General features: G+C 41.3%; 1 protein-coding gene across 3 annotated transcripts in view; it reads left to right on the top strand.

Annotated features, from left to right (window-relative positions):
* The window catches only part of RECK (reversion inducing cysteine rich protein with kazal motifs), a 130888-nt gene that overhangs the window by 93068 nt on the left and 19013 nt on the right, over positions 1-18807 (top strand). For 2 of the 3 annotated variants that reach the window (XM_075271091.1, XM_075271090.1), the window contains one exon: positions 17086-17278. In XM_075271091.1, the coding sequence (XP_075127192.1) occupies positions 17086-17278 (193 nt within the window). Of the gene's footprint in view, positions 1-17085; positions 17279-17367; positions 17421-18807 lie in introns of all 3 variants that reach the window. The other variant, XM_075271092.1, reaches the window with a different exon arrangement.

Here is an 18807-nt window from a genome sequence, read left to right as displayed (position 1 = left end):
TTCTCATTCCCAACAATGCCAAGTGGCAGAAGAATTCCAAAAAAGATTGATTGATTTCTTAATTGAACATAATAAACACAATAAATTACAATCCAAATCCATGGAGTCTACAGTTTACCTAAATCCACATAGCAAACAACACACATCTAACCACCAGTACGCAGACACTTTTGACTCACAACAAAGCGCCTACAACAATAATAGCGGCTCCTTTCAGGGCTTAGATACCTGATATCAACCCAATTACACTTAAAGGAAAGAACCAAGAAACATCTAACCTATAATCTCAAAAAGAAACAACCTATAATCTCACTTGGAAAAGAAACCTCATAATATTCACCTACAGTGAGAAGCTCAGCAAGGCAGACTTAAATAATTTGAAGAAGAGGAATAAACTGCTAACACACTGTCTGGAATGCAATTCACCGTCTACTACTGTTTGCTTATTTACCTACATCAGCAGAAACTAACTCTGTTAATCTTATGAAAGATGTATTGATTGCCCTCAAAAGCTCAATTCAATCAGACATATCCAGTATGAGATAATAAAATCTCTTCTCATAGCGACGACCTTGGTGACAGAGTCAACCAAATTGAAGATAAAATGAGTGGGATTGGGAGCTCATTTGAATATTTCTGGTGCATGCTGGGAAGAGGAGAAGAGTCGCCTTAATCTCATCGATTGCTGGGAATTGCTGGGTCTTGCTGGTTAGAGGACATCGCAAAACCTGGGATTGGAAGCTCATTTGAATATTTCTGGTGCATGCTGGGAAGAGGAGAAGAGTCGCCTTAATCTCATCGATTGCTGGGAATTGCTGGGTCTCGCTGGTTAGAGGACATCGCAAAACCTGGGATTGGAAGCTCATTTGAATATTTCTGGTGCATGCTGGGAAGAGGAGAAGAGTCGCCTTAATCTCATCGATTGCTGGGAATTGCTGGGTCTCGCTGGTTAGAGGACATCGCAAAACCTGGGATTGGAAGCTCATTTGAATATTTCTGGTGCATGCTGGGAAGAGGAGAAGAGCCTAACGGCGCGCGAGGTTCTACACTTCGTAGACGGCGTCAGACGAGGGAAAAAAAAAAAAAAAACATATACAAGATCATTCATCCAAATTTAATGAGCAACATGGAAGAGGAGAAAACCCACATGGTGAGCTGCAACACTTGCTATATGTTTACAGATCTGCCGGACCATAAAGCCAACTTCACCTGTATGAAATGTAAACTAGTGGCCCTTTTAGAAGAAAAAGTGCAGAGGTTGGAAGAAAGAATAGTGACGTTGAGAAGCATCAAAGAAAGTGAGGTCTTCATTGATGAAGCTGAAGCAAGCCTCCAGAACACAGTGGGGGATGAAAGTGCTAGAGAGCCTACAGTTGCAGAGATTGATGCAAGTCCCCCGAATACAGTAAGGGAAGAATACTTGAGAGAACCTACAGAGGCAGAAAACTGGACACATGTGACCAAGAGATGCAAATGGATCACAAGGCCATCACCACTCACACAGCTAAGTAACCGATATGAAACTCTCATGCAGGCGGATGAAAATGACAAAAATAACCTATCAGCAAAAGAAGAAACAAACGTCACCCAGAGACAATCAGGAGCAACAAGAAATGGTGTTGCAAGGAAGAAAAGAAGAGTAGTGGTTATGGGTGACTCACTGCTAAGAGGCACAGAGGCAGCTGTCTGCAGGCCAGACTTAACTGCACGAAAAGTATGCTGCCTCCCAGGAGCAAAAATCAAGGATGTGGCCGATAGGATACCAAGCCTCCTCAGCTCCAAGGACGACTACCCATTCCTACTGATACATGTGGGTACAAACGACACGGCAAAAAATGATTTACCAACTATCTATAAAGACTTTGAAAATTTGGGGAAGACAGTGAAGGAACTGGATGCGCAGGTAGTATTCTCATCAATCCTCCCAGTTGATGGTCATGGCATCAGGAGATGGAATAGAATACTAGAGGTAAACACCTGGCTTCGACGGTGGTGCCGAGAGCAAGGATTTGGATTTTTGGACCATGGCGTGAATTACCTCTACGATGGACTCCTTGCTAGAGACGGGATACATCTCACAAAACCTGGGAAAAACATATTTGCCAGAAGACTTGCCACACTCATCAGAAGGGCTTTAAACTAGAAGAAGAGGGGATGGGAAGAAAAAAGAAAGACAAGAACATGCAGCTAAAAGACATACTAAACAAGGTTACTAGATGTGGTAAAGAGGACCCAAGACAGCATACTCAGAAGGAAATTACGAAAAAGGATGCAGCAGAGCACAATCTGAAATGTTTTTACACTAACGCACAAAGTATGGGAAACAAACAAGGAGAACTAGAGCTGATGATACACAAGGAAAACTATGACGTCATCGGCATCACAGAAACCTGGTGGAACGACATGCATGATTGGAACATACAGATGGAAGGATACAACTTATTCAAAAAGAATAGAACTAATAAAAGAGGAGGTGGAGTTGCATTGTATGTTAAAAAAGAACACATCTCCACAGAAATTACAGTTTTACAGAATGATAATCTACTGGAAATTATTTGGGTAGTAATTCAAGGGAAAAACAATGATAAGGACATCATACTAGGCGTTTATTACAGACCACCAGGACAGACAGAAGACATGGATGAGATTTTTTCACAGCAAATGACCACGCTCTCAAAGAAACATGAAATAGTGATCATGGGAGACTTCAATTACCCTGACATTCATTTGGAAACCCACACAGCCAAGAGTAAAGGCTCCATCAAATTTTTATCCTCTCTAGCAGACAACTTCATTGCCCAGCTAGTAGAAGAAAACACGAGAGGAACATCCATTTTGGACCTAGTCCTAACCAACAAAGAGCACATGGTTAAGGGACTACGGGTAGCAGGGACACTGGGATTCAGCGATCATGCTATACTTGAGTTTGGGGTTGCAAGAAGAAGAAGAAGACCTGAGAAGACACAGACTTCAAGGCTCGACTTTAGCAGGGCAGACTTCAAGAGCCTGAAGGCAAGGGTTAGCAGAATTCCATGGTGCAAAATTCTTAAGCACAAAAATGCACATGAAGGGTGGGAAATCTTCCGTAGGGAAATCATTAAAGCACAGGAACTAACAATACCTAGAAGGAAGAAAAATGGGAAGCACCTAAAAATATCAGGATGGATGACCAAAAAATTACATAACCTGCTAAAAAGGAAAAAGGAAAAATACAAAAAGTGGAAGATGGGAACTATACCTAAGGAAGAGTACACAGCAGTCTGCAGACTCTGCAAGACAAGCATCAAAGGAGCTAAGGCTGAACACGAATTGAAGCTTGCAAAAGAGGCAAAGAGTAAGGTAAAAGGATTTTGGGGATATGTTAAAAGCAAAAGAAAAGTGAAGGAGACCATTGGAGTCCTGAAGAATGACAAAGGAGAAACAGTTAACATGGTGGAACAGCAGGTGGAGCTACTAAATTCATATTTTGTATCCGTCTTCTCCCAAGAAACTAATGGAAATATCGACATTAATGGTGATGGAGATGAGGGGAAGGAGGACTCCAAGCTGACTATAAGCAAAGGTCTGGTAAGAGAGCACTTAGCCAAGTTACAGGAAACCAAGTCCCCAGGACCAGATGATTTACACCCTAGAGTCCTGAAAGAGATAGCAGAGGAAATAACAGAACCCCTTGCTATAATCTTCGGTAAGTCATGGGAAACAGGAGTGGTCCCTTTAGATTGGAAAAGGGCAAATGTTGTCCCCATCTACAAAAAGGGGAAAAGGGACGATCCAGGAAATTACAGGCCGGTAAGTCTGACCTCGATAGCAGGAAAAATCTTTGAGCAAATTGTCAAGGAACATTTACTTCGGTACTTGGATGGGAAGGCATTAATTAACCAGAGCCAGCACGGCTTTAGGACCAATAAATCTTGTCAGACTAACCTGATTTCCTTCTACAACAAAATCACTGAATGGTTGGACCAAGGGAATGCCGTGGACATAGTATATCTTGACTTCAGTAAGGCATTTGATAAAGTATCACATAACCTTCTTATTGAAAAAATGATTAAGTATGGCTTTGACAAAAAATCAGTTAGGTGGATTCACAACTGGCTTAATGATCGGGCACAACGAGTAATACTAAATGGCTACACATCCAACTGGAAGAAAGTCAAAAGCGGGGTGCCGCAGGGCTCTGTTCTGGGCCCAGTACTTTTTAATATCTTTATAAATGATCTGGACGATGGAATTATTGGGGAACTCATAAAATTTGCAGATGATACGAAGATAGGAGGAATAGCCAACACTAGAGAGGAGAGAGAGTATATTCAAAAGGACTTAGACACACTGGAACAATGGGCTGAGGCGAACAAAATTGGTATTTAACAGGGACAAATGCAAAGTTCTACATCTGGGTAACAGAAATGTAAAAAACATATATAGTATGGGAGGAATAGAACTAAGTGATAGCATAGGGGAAAAGGACTTGGGCATAATAGTAGATCACAAATTCAACATGAGCCAACAGTGCGGTGCTGCTGCAAAAAAGGCTAATAAAATTCTGGGATGTATTAAGACAAGCATTGAATCTAGATCAAGAGAGGTCATTATTCCGCTGTACTCTTCCCTGGTCAGACCACACCTGGAATACTGTGTACAGTTCTGGGCGCCTCAATTCAAGAAAGACATCGATATATTGGAGCAAGTCCAGAGAAGAGCAACCAAAATGGTGGAAGGTCTGCAAACCATGTCCTATGAGGAGCGGCTAAAAGAACTGGGATTGTTTAGTTTGCAGAAGAGAAGGCTGAGGGGAGATTTAATAGCAGTCTACAAATATCTGAAAGGTAGTCACAGTGCAGAGGGATCTACCCTATTCTCATTAGCACAAGGAAGTACAAGAAGCAATGGGATGAAACTAAAGGGAAAGAGATACAGATTAGACATTAGGAAAAACTTTCTGACAGTGAGGGTAGTGAGAGAGTGGAATAGGCTGCCACGGGAGGTGGTGGGCGCTCCATCAATGGAAATCTTCAAGCGGAATCTGGATAAACATATAGCTGGGATGATTTAGGAAAACCTGCACTTGCAGGGGGTTGGACCCGATGGCCCTTGAGGTCCCTTCCAACTCTACCATAAGAGTTCATAAGAGTGAAAACGCAACAGATCACAACCCATTGGTGGATTCACATAACATTCTAGTGGACAAAGTAACATCATTAAGAATAAAGGTCATAGATATGGTGGATAGATCACGAAGAAACAATATGAAATTTAAGGATATACCATAAAAAGTATCAAAACCAATAATAATTCCATTTCTACAAAAAGGCTCAAAATAAAAACAGGAAAAAACACTGAGCGGCCTATAGTGTGATATTTCTGGATCCCAGTAGCAAATCCTACTAATATTATAAGTGTGAAAGTTTGTGTGTTTGGATGTTTGGATGTTTGTGAGTTTGGATGTTTGTTCCTCAATCACGCTAAAACGCCTGGACGGATTTGCGTGCAATTTTCCACAAACATAGTTTTCCCTTAGGATTGAGTCACAGGCTACTTTTGGTGCCACTAAACAACATGGCTTCCTAGCAGGAGACTCACAAAAGCAGGACTCCTAGCCCCAGCTATAGACTCACACACACTGCCTGGCATTTCCTGCCTCAACCTGCCTGCACCTCAGGAGTAGCCCTCACTCTACTCACTCACATAACACATCACATTGTCTGTATCACTACATACACAACACATCACATTGTCTGTATCACTACATACACACTCACCACACACTGCCTGGCATTTCCTGCCTCAACCTGCCTGCACACTCCTTACTCCTTACACTCTACTCACTCACATTTTACATATAGCTTTCCACTATATAACACATCACATTGTCTGTATCACGACATACACAATACAACACATCACATTGTCTGACACAATACAACACATCACATTGTCTGACACAATACAACACATCACATTGTCTGTATCACGACATACACAATACAACACATCACATTGTCTGACACAATACAATACATCACATTGTCTGACACAAAACACCACATCACATTGTCTGACACAATACAACACATCACATTGTCTGTATCACGACATACACAATACAACACATCACATTGTCTGTATCACGACATACACAATACAACACATCACATCACATTTGCTAGCCCACCAAACTTTTTAAAGCACTTTTACAGTTTCACACGTCCGTGTCCGCCCAATTCTCAAATCACCGCAGACGAAGTCGCGGGTAAAAGCTAGTATTACAAAAGACAGGTTCTCACCTGACAAGGTTGTGTTCACACAACCCTTCGGAGGCTTTGGAACTGATCAACAGAGGGTTCCTCTCTGTGTTTGGAGGGTTACAGCTGCAAAAAAATTCCAAGACACCACAAGGTGTGTACTAGCAGTAAGAAAAGGACCAGACATGGACCCGCCGGGAAACCCAAGTCTCAGGAATTGCGCTTCCACCACAATGAAATTTAAATCGGCTTTATTTGGCAAAACAACACTACGCGTTTCGGGCTTAGCACAGCCCCTTATCAAGTGTAATAAGCTGCATTAAACATAGCAAAAAGAAACAAACAGAACAAAAACAACTTCGAATCATATGATGCATGTATACATAAATAAAAGAACCAAAATATTTAAATTAGAAACTTTAAAAATCAAAATATCCAATAAAATCATATTAGCAATAGCTGTTATATATCAGGTAGAATCATATTCCCAATAACCATTAATACCATGTAGAAGCTGCTAAAAATGCACAAAATATTCTTATGTAATTCATACGTTGCACAAAATGTTCTACATGGTATTAATGGTTATTGGGAATATGATTCTTGGTGGTGGTATTGCATAGGCTGCATGCTGTACAGTACTGTCTGGTTGTGTCTTCTGTGCACATTTTTGTGAGGTATATAGGATAATGTCGTCAGCACCAAACCCTGGTGTGTGTAATCTGGCATTCAAACCAACCCCACTAGGGCTTTCTAAGGGGTCTTCATAGTCTTGGACGTATTATTGCATCATTGGTGATTGTGCAGTGTCTGGTGTTTTTGTTCTGTTAACCCTTCTGCACATCCTAGGTGCTAAAGATCTCTTAGAGACCGACAACGTTTTCACAGACCTTTTTAAAGAGTTTGACCTTTTAAAAAGGAGCTGTTTACATTTACACAATTCATGTGTAGTCATAATGAACTATCAGGAGTACTCAGACCAACCTGGTATGGATATGATGTCTCTGAGATTGTGATCATTAGCCTGGAAAGCAAACACGCTCTCTGGGGTTCTCAGGAACAGACTCGCAGGCCTTCTTACAGTTGTCTTGAACAGAGAGGTGATATTTTGTTTCAGCTCAAATAATTGACTAATTTTATCCTCGTCTGGCATAGACAAACTCAATTCTGAGTGGGTATTTAATATATAACTCAGCCTGTTTTGCAGATTGAAAAAGTATAGCTGGCTGTATGCGTAATGTGTACAGCAACTCTCTTGATCACTCCCCCCATTTCAATTTGGTATCCATGCACTACGTGCTGTAGCTGTGGTGTGAATGAGTGCTTGATGAAAGCTGATTGTGACAGAGTTTGAATCTATGACTTATTGCTTACTGGTGTTGTCTTCAGCGGCTATGCTTTCATCCTCTTCAGGGATCATAGCTAGCAGTGTTTTGCTGGGGGAACAATGATTGTGCAACAGATGAACCGTCCAGGGAAGTAAGCGTAATACACCGCTTGTGACATGAAGGTGTATGTGTAGTGTTGTATTTGCCAGACCTATATGGTCTTGATAAAGGTATAGATTCGCTGTGTGGGTGAAAAGTCACTGTTGCTGAGTTGCTCTCTTTCATCGGGGTGTCTTTGTATGGATGTGTAGATGGGTGACAGTATGCCAGTGATTTACTTTTTCCTTTTCCACCTAAAAGAGAGTAAGACTTTGTATCATGTGTGAATTATAAAAAAAACTGCTGAAACATACTATAGTACCATCTCCTCTAGATATAACAATTTTTAGCTATGGGTAAACCAGACTAATTATACATACTTACAAGGTTGACTCGCGGTGGTCGGTCCATTGCCTTCACAATTGTATGTTGGTGGTTATATGTTCTCTTTAAAGACACTCTCTCTTGATTTAGTAAATTTGAACTCTGCGAACACAGTTCACATTGTATGAATATACTTATTACACTTATTTTACTATCACACATTTTTTATTTTAAACTACAATACACACTAGTACCTTTTTTTGCATGTGTGTTGGTTGCTGGAGTCTTTTTCCATGTGTTGTGAGATTAACAGCCATGCAGAAAAAGCGTGGAATCAAAATAGGCAATTACAATCCTTGAAAAGTGCTTTGTGGGGTGTACTCACTCTTCTTTTTATACCATTTAACACGTGGTGCCTCATATGAGACTTTTCGATTTATATAAGAAAAAATGTGACCATAATGATAAATTACTTTAAATATTTATAAAATATCAGTTACCTGATTTTTATACACGACTGCTCATCGCAGTGTATTTTTAATCAGATTTGCTGGCCTCATTGTCGGGGATAATGAGTTAGCTTGTTTAAACATCTCATTATGTCCCACGATGAGACCTTTTTTTGTGAAAGGTGATTGTTAGTCATTTAGGGGTAGCAATTAACCATGCTCATTTATTGTATTTTTCCTGGCTTGAAGTTAATATTTTGTTTACTTAAAAGTTGGAAGTTAATTAGATCAATAGGGCTTTTGGAGGAGGGCGGGGGGACCTGTCACAACACAAAGGAAGAGGGCGTGTTGGGGTATTATGACGTGAAGTGTTTTGGCTGCAAAGGGGTGAGGTTTCCTTAAGGGGGCGTGGTACTTGTTACTTTGACGAAAAGTATGTATGCTTTGCCAGCTTGACTTTTTCTCTTTTTGGGACATGTAAGTGATGAACATAGAGAGTGGTTCCATAAGATATTTCTACAATGGAGAACAGTTAGCAAGACCATTGGAATCCCAATATGATGGGAAACTATGGCTGGTTTTTACAATGAAAAATATGACCGTTCACAAATGCAAAAGCAGATTCCTGAAGCATTTTTTTAAAAGTACTGGGTCTTGCTAAAGTAAGACTTTTAAACAGAAAAACAAGAGTTTTTGAAATTTTATTATTCCATTACATTTTCATACACTGTTTACTACAAAAACTTTGATGTCGATCAGGTAATTGTTGGAGTAAAAGAAAGTCGTTTTGTTCAAAATGATTCAATGCTTTTCAAGTGCTTTATTCATTTAGGCATACTTAACATACATACATAAGACAATTTCCTGACATGTTACAACAATACTGATTTCGGATTTGGAATCTGCACACCCAATTTGGTATAGGAAAAATGTTTTTTGCCCAGTAGCAGAAGACATTTTTTTTGTTGTTGTTGTTGTTGTTGTTGTTGTTGTTGTTGTTGTGAAGTGTAATAGACCCTTCCTATAAACAGTGCCCCATATCAGTAATAGTTTCCCCTTATCAGTAATAGCCCCTCTCATAAATAATAGTTCACCTTATAAAATAATAGTACACATTATCAATATTAGCCCCCCTTATTATTAATAATAATAATAATAATTCATAATTAATATGCACTTATAAATAATAACCCTCTTATAAATAATAGTTCCCGCTTATAAAAAGCCCCTTTAAAAATGGTCTCCTTTCCCACATTATAATGTCCCCCTTATTATAGGCCTATTATAAATAGTTCTTCCCTGATAGGCTGCCTTACATATAATAGGCTGTGTTGGGGTCATAATAGCCCCAGAGCTTATGTTGTTGTAGTTTCAAATTAAATAACAGGCCAAGATCGGCTAAAGCCATGCTTTGGCCTGGAGAACCACAAAGACACAGATGGTGGTGTATCAAAATGGATTCTGTTTAATGGTGGCTAAAACAACAGTATATATCACATGGCATAGACAAAACAGGATTGGCTAGTATAATTAGCATAACATCTATTGGTGGAGAAGTTTGTAACAATAGCCCTGATGCAAATCTATTGGATAAGAAACTGGAGAGGTCACACCCCCCTGAGGGCTGAGTGGGGGTGTGAGTTGTAGAAGACACATGGCCTCTTAAAATGGAGTCTTTGAGCTCATGGTATGGTGGCCGCATGGTCTCACAAAATGGCAGCCATCAGCACATGTCTCAAATACACACCCTAGATGTCTATCTCATGGTATTCTAAAGACAATAGACATCCTTGTTTACACACTTTACATTGACACAAAGGTGCAGCTCTGAAGTCGATCAGCTAGATAAGGATTCATTAGCATTCCATTTCCTTGTAGCCCATAGCATCTCCATGTTAATCAGTCTAACCAATTCCTTTTTGAGACAAACAACTTATCTTATGGATGCCAAAATACAAGATGGAGGATGTGATCCTAACAGCTGCTTTATATATAATTAGCTTCTGCTGCGACTTCGGCTGCGGGTTGTTGGCGTTGATGATCCGCCTATATTCAGCAAGTTGAATTGCTGCCGTCGATGGTTTGCCTGTTCTGGCATTTTTGCAGCTCGCAAGCTGTCCTGCTGCTGACCTTGTTCCTCGCACCGTGCCTGTGATTATTCCAGCATCACAGCAGTTCGCTGGAACGCCATATAATGAGCATGTGGTTGGTGTTGATGATCCACCTGCTCTGGTGTTTCGACAGCTGTCAACCTGGCCTGCTGCTGAAGTCATTCCTCGAGCTGTGCCCATGATTGTTCCGTTATCTCAGCAGCTTTCTGGGACACCATATAATGAGTGTGTTGTTGGCGTCGATGACCCCCCCCCCCCCCTCAACTCCGCTTGAGAAGAACTCTGTGACTTCTGGCTACCTTCATAGCTCTCGTCATTTGCAACAAATTAAATTTTCTTTTTCGAGGCATGTTGAAAATGGACTAAAGGGGTTTGCCCATGTCAATTTGTCATCAATGCCTGGAGCAGATCAGATAATATGCAAATGCATGAACACAAACCACTGAGGGTTAGCTTGTGTTTACACAGAGAGGCAACAGCCTTGGTTTTCTCAGAAGCTGAAATAAGAGCAGTGTAATATAGTATGTAAACAAAAATTCATAACAGTCGTGAAGCCATGTCATTTACTGGGATAAAAAGTAGCCTATGTTTTAATCGAGGTTACAATCTACGTGCCAAATTTAATTCAAATCCATTCAGCCGTTTTTGCGTGATTGAGGAACAAACATCCAAAGACACAAACTTTCACATTTATAATATTATTAGTAGGACCTTTCCTCTTATTTTAAAAGTAAAATTGACAGCATCAGAGACAGTTTCACCCTGCTCCCTCAGCAACCACTCTATGCAGTTGCATGGTGCTCTTCATCTTTAACCTGTTTCTCCATAGTCACTGATGAAAAGCTCTCTACCCTAATCTCTAAATCCCACTTTACCTCCTGCGTGCTCGACCCGATCCAGTCACATCTCATCCCCAAACTCACTGAAGTCATTACTACAGCTGTAATCCATCTCATCAACCTATCCCTAACCAATGGATCCTTCCCTTGCACCTTCCAACATGCCGCAGTCACACCTATACTTAAGAAACTGTCCCTCGTCCTATCCTGTCCGGCCAGCTATCGACCCAACTCACTGCTCCCACATGCCTCAAAACTGCTTGAGCAACACGTCCACTTCAAACTATCCTCCTGTCTCTCGTCCAACTTGCTCTTTGACAGACTTCAGCAAGACTTCCTCTAACTGCCAAAGCCAAGCGTCACTACTCTGCTATCCTCTTCCTTGACCTCTCCTCTGCCTTTGACAAAGTCGATTACTCCCTCTTGTTAAAAACTCTCTCATCCCTTGGTATCTCAGACCTGCCCTTTCTTGGCTCTCCTCATATCTCACCAACCACACATTCAGCATCTCCAACTCACATACCACTTCCTCGACACGCCCTCTTTCAAGGCTCTGTCCTAGGACCCCTCCTGTTGTCCATCTACACCATTGTCCTGGGCCAACTCATGGAATCTCATGGTTTTCAATACCATTGCTATGCCGATGACACTCAAATATATCTCTCTGAACCAGACATTACCTCTCTGTTGGCCAGAGTTTCAAAATGTTTAGCGGCCGTAGCCTCCTTAATCTACATCCGCTTTCTCAAACTCAACATGGAGAAAACAGAATTCATCATCATCGCCCCACCTCGTACGGCCCCTCTACTTGACCCATCTATCAAAATTAATAGAACCATACTTGCCCCTGTACCACGGATCCGATGCCTTGGGATAACCCTGGACCTATCGTTCATGTCGCACATTCAAACCCTCAACACCTCCTGCCGCTTAAACTCAAGAACATCCATCGAATCCCCTCCTTTCTCACCCCAGAAATTGCAAAGATGCTAGTCCATGCCCTCATAATCTCCCGCTCAGATTACTGTAACACCCTTTTACATGGCCTACCAGTGAATACTCTCACCCCCTCCAGTCTATCTTGAACTGTTCTACTCTCTTAATACACCTCTTCCCCCCCCCCCCCCTACATTCTTCATCGGCCACTCCTCTCTGCCAATCCCTTCACTGGCTACCCCTTGCCCAGCGAATAGAGTTCCATTTACTAACACTAACATACAAAGCCATCCACAATCTGTCCTCTACATATATTTCTGACTTAATCTCCCACTACCTGCCCACACATAACCTCAGATCCTCCAATGACCTCCTACTCTGCTCTTATCCGCTCTTCACAAAACTGTCTCCAAGATTTCTCTCGTGCATCCTCCATACTCTGGAACTCCTTACCAAGACATATAAGATTGACCTCCACAATCACAGGCTTCAAAAAGGCCATGAAGACTCACCTATTCAGGAAGGTCTACAACCTCTAATAACAATACGGTTTGCAAAACCCTCAAATATAAAGCACCATGGAATTAATGGTGCTATATAAATAAGCAATAATAATAATAATACAACAGACACCTCCTTATATATAACAGTTCCTCTCTTTTACATAATAGCTCCTTATACATAACAGTCTCCCCCCTTATAACAGCCAGCATTACAAATAATAGTTCCTGTCCTATAGTTGCCCCCTCATATATATAACGGTCCCACCTTATAATAGTGCTCCTTATATATAATACGTCCTGTATTATAATAGTGCTCCTTTATCAAAATAGTTCCTCCATTATAAATAATAGCCCCTTAAATATGTCTGCCCCCTATAACAGCCCCCTTATATATAATTGTTTCCCCTTATAATAGCCCACATATTTTTAATGGATGTGGCTATTTATAGGTACCGTACCATTAAACAACTGGCTATTTATAGGTACCGCACCTATAAACAACTGGCTATTTATAGGTACCCATAGGTACCGTACCTATAAACAACTGTCTATTTATAGTTACTAGAGATGAGTGAACACCGTTCGATCGACTATATATTCGATCGAATATCAGGCCGTTCGAGGTATTCGATTACAATCGAATACCACAAGGCAAACGCAGTAAAAATTCGTATCCCCTCCCACCTTCCCTGGTGCGTTTTTTGCACCAATAACTGCGCAGGGGAGCTGGGACAGGAACTACGACAACAGAGGCAGTTAAAAAAAATTAAAAAAAAACATTGGCTGCCGAAATCAGATGACCTCCAATTTAGACGAATGGTGGATTTAACATTCGATTAATTTGGGACTGTGAACTATGTGACTGTGAGACAGGGACAGATGTACAGGCAGGGTTAGCTAGGGATTACCTTTATTTAGGGGGGAATGTTACTCACCCAGCTCTTTGGGGCTCTATCTGGTCGGGATCCCTGTCAGCTTGTGATATGCGCGAGCTGACTTTTTTCCCATAGGAATACATTGACCAGCGTTGATTGGCCAGTGTACAGCATTCGGCCAATCAACGTTGGTTCTGCCTGAGGACGCGGAGTCTAAAATCGGTCCACAGCAGTTTCCATTCTGGTCTGATTTTAGACTCCGCCAACAGAGTGTAGAGAAGTAGCAGAGCTGAGTGTGCGTTAAGCTCTGTTACATCAGAGATGTGTGTGACAGGAGGAGTAGCTGGAGGGATGGTTGGCAGTAGTGCAGAGCTGTGTGTGTGACAGGAGGAGTAGCTGGAGGGATGGTTGGCAGTAGTGCAGAGCTGTGTGTGTGTGACAGGAGGAGTAGCTGGAGGGATGGTTGGAAGTAGTGCAGACTGTGTGTGTAACAGGAGGAGTAGTCGGAGGGATTGTTGGGTGCAGCAGAGCTGAGCTCTGCTTCATCTCCGGTGTCCGGAGTAGCCAAGCTGAGCGCATGGCTAGCTCTGCATCATCTCGCCATAGGAATGCATTGACCAGCGTTGATTTGCCAGTGTACAGCATTCGACCAATCAACGTTGGTTCTGCCTGAGGAGGTGGAGTCTAAAATCGGTCCACAGCAGTTTCCATTCTGGTCCGATTTTAGACTCCGCCAACAGAGTGTAGAGAAGTAGCAGAGCTGAGTGTGCGCTGAGCTCTGTTACACCAGAGATGTGTGTGACAGGAGGAGTAGCTGGAGGGACGGTTGAAAGTAGTGCAGAGCTGTGTGTGTGACAGGAGGAGTAGCTGGAGAGATGGTTGGAAGTAGTGCAGACTGTGTGTGTGACAGGAGGAGTAGTTGGAGGGATTGTTGGGTGCAGCAGAGCAGAGCTCTGCTTCATCTCCGGTGTCCAGAATAGCCAAGCTGAGCGCACGGCTAGCTCTTCTTCATCTCACCATAGAAATGCATTGACCAGCGTTGATTGGCCAGTGTACAGCATTCGGCCAATCAACACTAGTTCTGCCGGAGGAGGCGGAGTCTAAAATCGGACCAGAATGGAAACTGCTGTGGATCGATTTTAGACTCCGCCTCCTCAGGCAGAACCAGTGTTGATTGGCCGAATGCTGTACACTGGCAAATCAACACTGGTCAATGCATTCCTATGGCGAGATGAAGCAGAGCTAGCCATGCGCTCAGCTTGGCTACTCCAGACACCGGAGATGAAGCAGAGCTCAGCTCTGCTGCACCCAACAATCCCTCCGACTACTCCTCCTGTTACACACACAGTCTGCACTACTTCCAACCATCCCTCCAGCTACTGCTCCTGTCACACACACAGTTCTGCACTACTTCCAACCATCCCTCCAGCTACTCCTCCTGTCACACACACACAGCTCTGCACTACTGCCAACCATCCCTCCAGCTACTCCTCCTGTCACACACACAGCTCTGCACTACTGCCAACCATCCCTCCAGCTACTCCTCCTGTCACACACATCTCTGGTGTAATAGAGCTCAGCGCACACTCAGCTCTGCTACTTCTCTACACTCTGTTGGCGGAGTCTAAAATCGGACCAGAATGGAAACTGCTGTGGACCGATTTTAGACTCCGCGTCCTCAGGCAGAACCAACGTTGATTGGCCGAATGCTGTACACTGGCCAATCAACGCTGGTCAATGCATTCCTATGGGAAAAAGTCAGCTCGTGCATATCACAAGCTGACAGGGATCCCGACCAGATAGAGCCCCAAAGAGCTGGGTGAGTAACATTCCCCCCTAAATAAAGGTAATCCCTAGCTAACCCTGCCTGTACATCTGTCCCTGTCTCAGTCACATAGTTCACAGTCCCAAATTAATCGAATGTTAAATCCACCATTCGTCTAAATTGGAGGTCACCTGATTTCGGCAGCCAATGGGTTTTTTAAAAATTTTTAACTGCCTCTGTTGTCGTAGTTCCTGTCCCACATCCCCTGCGCAGTTATTGGTGCAAAAAACTCACCAGGGAAGGTGGGAGGGGATACGAATTTTTACTGCGTTTGCCTCGTATTCGATTGTAATCGAATACCTCGAACGGCCTGATATTCGATCGAATATGTATTCGATCGAACGGTGTTAGGTACGGTACCTATGGGTACCTATAAATAGTTTAAAGGTACGGACGGTACCTAAAAATAGCCAGTAGTTCATAGGTACGACCTAAAAATAGCCAGTAGTTCATAGGTACGGTACCTAAAAATAGCCAGTAGTTCATAGGTATGGTACCTAAAAATAGCCAATAGTTCATAGGTACGACCTAAAAATAGCCAGTAGTTCATAGGTACGGTACCTAAAAATAGCCAGTAGTTCATAGGTACGGTACCTATAAATAGCCAGTTGTTTATAGGTACGGTACCTATAAATAGCCACATCCATTTTTAATAGCCCCCTTACATATAATAATTTCTTTCTTATAATAGCCCCTATATATATATATATATATATATATATATATAAATTTATTTTTTTATAATAGTGCCCCTTATGTATAATAGTTCTCGCATTTTAAATAGTAGCCACATTATATTTAATAGTTCCCTCACTTTAATTATTAGCCCTTATTAAGCTCCCACAATGAGCAAAGCAGCTGAAGACTCTCCCTGTAGTAGTGGCGCAATACACTTGACACCACCTGCACCACGACGTCCTGAGTGCTACCAGCCGTCTTCTATGGAAGAGCAGAGACCTTTCAATTCCCTGCTCTGTCATAGAATTAAACAGTATTGGTGTGCACAGCTATGTAGTTCCCAGGATCCTTTGAGGATGAAGGCCCTGGGCAATTGTCCAGTTTGCCCCCCTCCCCCTCTCCAATGCTGGCCCTGGGTGCAGAGCCGGTAATTTGACCAAAAGTCAGAGCATCTGCAGGTAAGGCAGAAGAATAAGACGTCTGTCCTCCCTAACTGTGCTCTGCAGAGCTAATAATTGGGGCTAAGGGAGACTTTCTTATTAAAGGGGTTTTCTATGTGGAAAACATTGGTGACCTATCCTAAGGATAAGTATTCTGAAGTTACCTGGTTCGGCCACTATACAAAGAACAGAGTTGTCTGCTTCCTCCTCCATTTTATTTTTTGTAATCAGCTGCTCCAAACAGCCATTTGGTGGATGTTCTGGGTGTCAAATCCCCACCAGTCCGATATTGATGACCTATTGATAAGAGCGTTCCTATTTTTAATTCCGAAAAATCCTTTAATAATATAGTTTATACAATTAAGGGAATACACTGGTAAGATTGAGTTCTGTTTCTGCGTAACTTCTTTAAGCTAATATTTTTTTTTTCATATAGATGTATTGCAAAAAGACAAGTTTGCGTCACTAGTTTTGAAAAGTTCCAGTGCCTCCAATATGAATGTATCCCGAGACAGCTGAAGTGTGAACATGTGAGAGAACCTGTGTGCGACAGTGACAATACAGAACATCCCAACATTTGCACTCTATATCAAAGAGGAAAACAATTGTCCTATAAAGGCTCATGTCAGGTAAGATCATATAAAAAAGCCATACTATTTATTTTTCAAGGCTGTTGTGTTTATTGATTCTGACTACATATTGCTTTTTCTTTCCTAAGACTGCAATGGATATCACAGAAACAGACAGTCATACGAATGCTTAAGTTCTTAAGTAAGGAACATTTGTTACCATAAAACAATTCCCATCACATCTCCATCCAATTATATGTTTGCATTGTCTCATAATCTCATCTATACATATGAAAAGTAAATTGCTGAGTTTATGAGATTATACTCTGTTTTCATTTTTCATGTGTAAAAGTTTTTCATGCAAGCATCTTCAGACTACGTGTACAGATGACCTATGTAAATTATCCCAAAAAGCTTGAGATGCAGGGGCTGTTAGGGTCAAAGCATATGGAGTTTTTTGGTGAGGATTTTGACGCTGAATCTGCTTCAAAATCAAGCTCAAATTCAGCGTCAAAATCCTCACCAAAAAACTCTGTGTACGTTGACCCTTATGCAGTTTTTGCAGTCATGTCATTTGTTTCAGTTATGTCATTTGAAGTTTGACTGAACAGAAATAATCCTGCTTTCCCTATACATATCTGTAGTTTGTAGCATATAATATCCAAAAATACTTAAATCTTCATTGTGTTCCACTATCTGTTCATTACCATAGCAAAATGAAGAAATCATCACCAAGACATTATTATATATATTATATATTATATAGAAATTCTACAACAGACTGTAAATACAGTACTATTGCAGCCTATGATACAAGCAGTTCAATGAGGTTGAAGCTTTCTAAAGGAGGCTAAAAACATGAAAACAGATGTTAAACAAATAATATATATATATATATATATATATATATATATATATATATATATATATTTCATATAAAAGTAAATACATTAAAATAAAAACACACTAGTTATCCCTGCAATAAAAAACTATACCTGGACAATAAAAATATATTAAAAATATATCATATATCAATGTATGGCAATGGAAACGATTTAGAAAAAAAAATGGCAAATAAAGAACTACTGTACAGAGACCTAACATGAAGCGTCAGGGCCCCACTGCAGAATCTGCAATGGGACACCTACCTATGCCTACCTGCGTCATTGTTGATCTGTGATCTGAAGAACGAATACCCTATACACTTAAAAAGTGATTACCTACTAGACTATGATGAGGTCCACCGGGTTTCCGCATGAAATCAGTGGAGAGAAAAGTCGTGTGTGCAGAATTTTTCTCTCCACCCATTTTAAGTGGAATGTGGTACCTGCAAAGTGTATTTCCATCCACATATTACATTAAAAAATAAATAAATCGCTGCATGTCAATTATATCTGCAGAAATGCTGGAGTTTTCTGCATAGCTATAATACAAGCAGAAAGTCCACAAAGGAAAACTCATTCATTTTTGGATGTGAATGGAACCCTGGTCAGATTTGTAAGTTTGCAAGGTTAATCGTGAACTCACCTCTGTGATGATTCAAGGCAGATTAAAACTTAAAAAATTGTCAAATGAAGCACTTGACTGGA

Source organism: Leptodactylus fuscus, chromosome 4 (genome assembly GCF_031893055.1).
Source record: "Leptodactylus fuscus isolate aLepFus1 chromosome 4, aLepFus1.hap2, whole genome shotgun sequence".
NCBI lineage: Eukaryota > Metazoa > Chordata > Amphibia > Anura > Leptodactylidae > Leptodactylus > Leptodactylus fuscus.
This window is presented reverse-complemented; position numbering and strand designations above follow the sequence as displayed.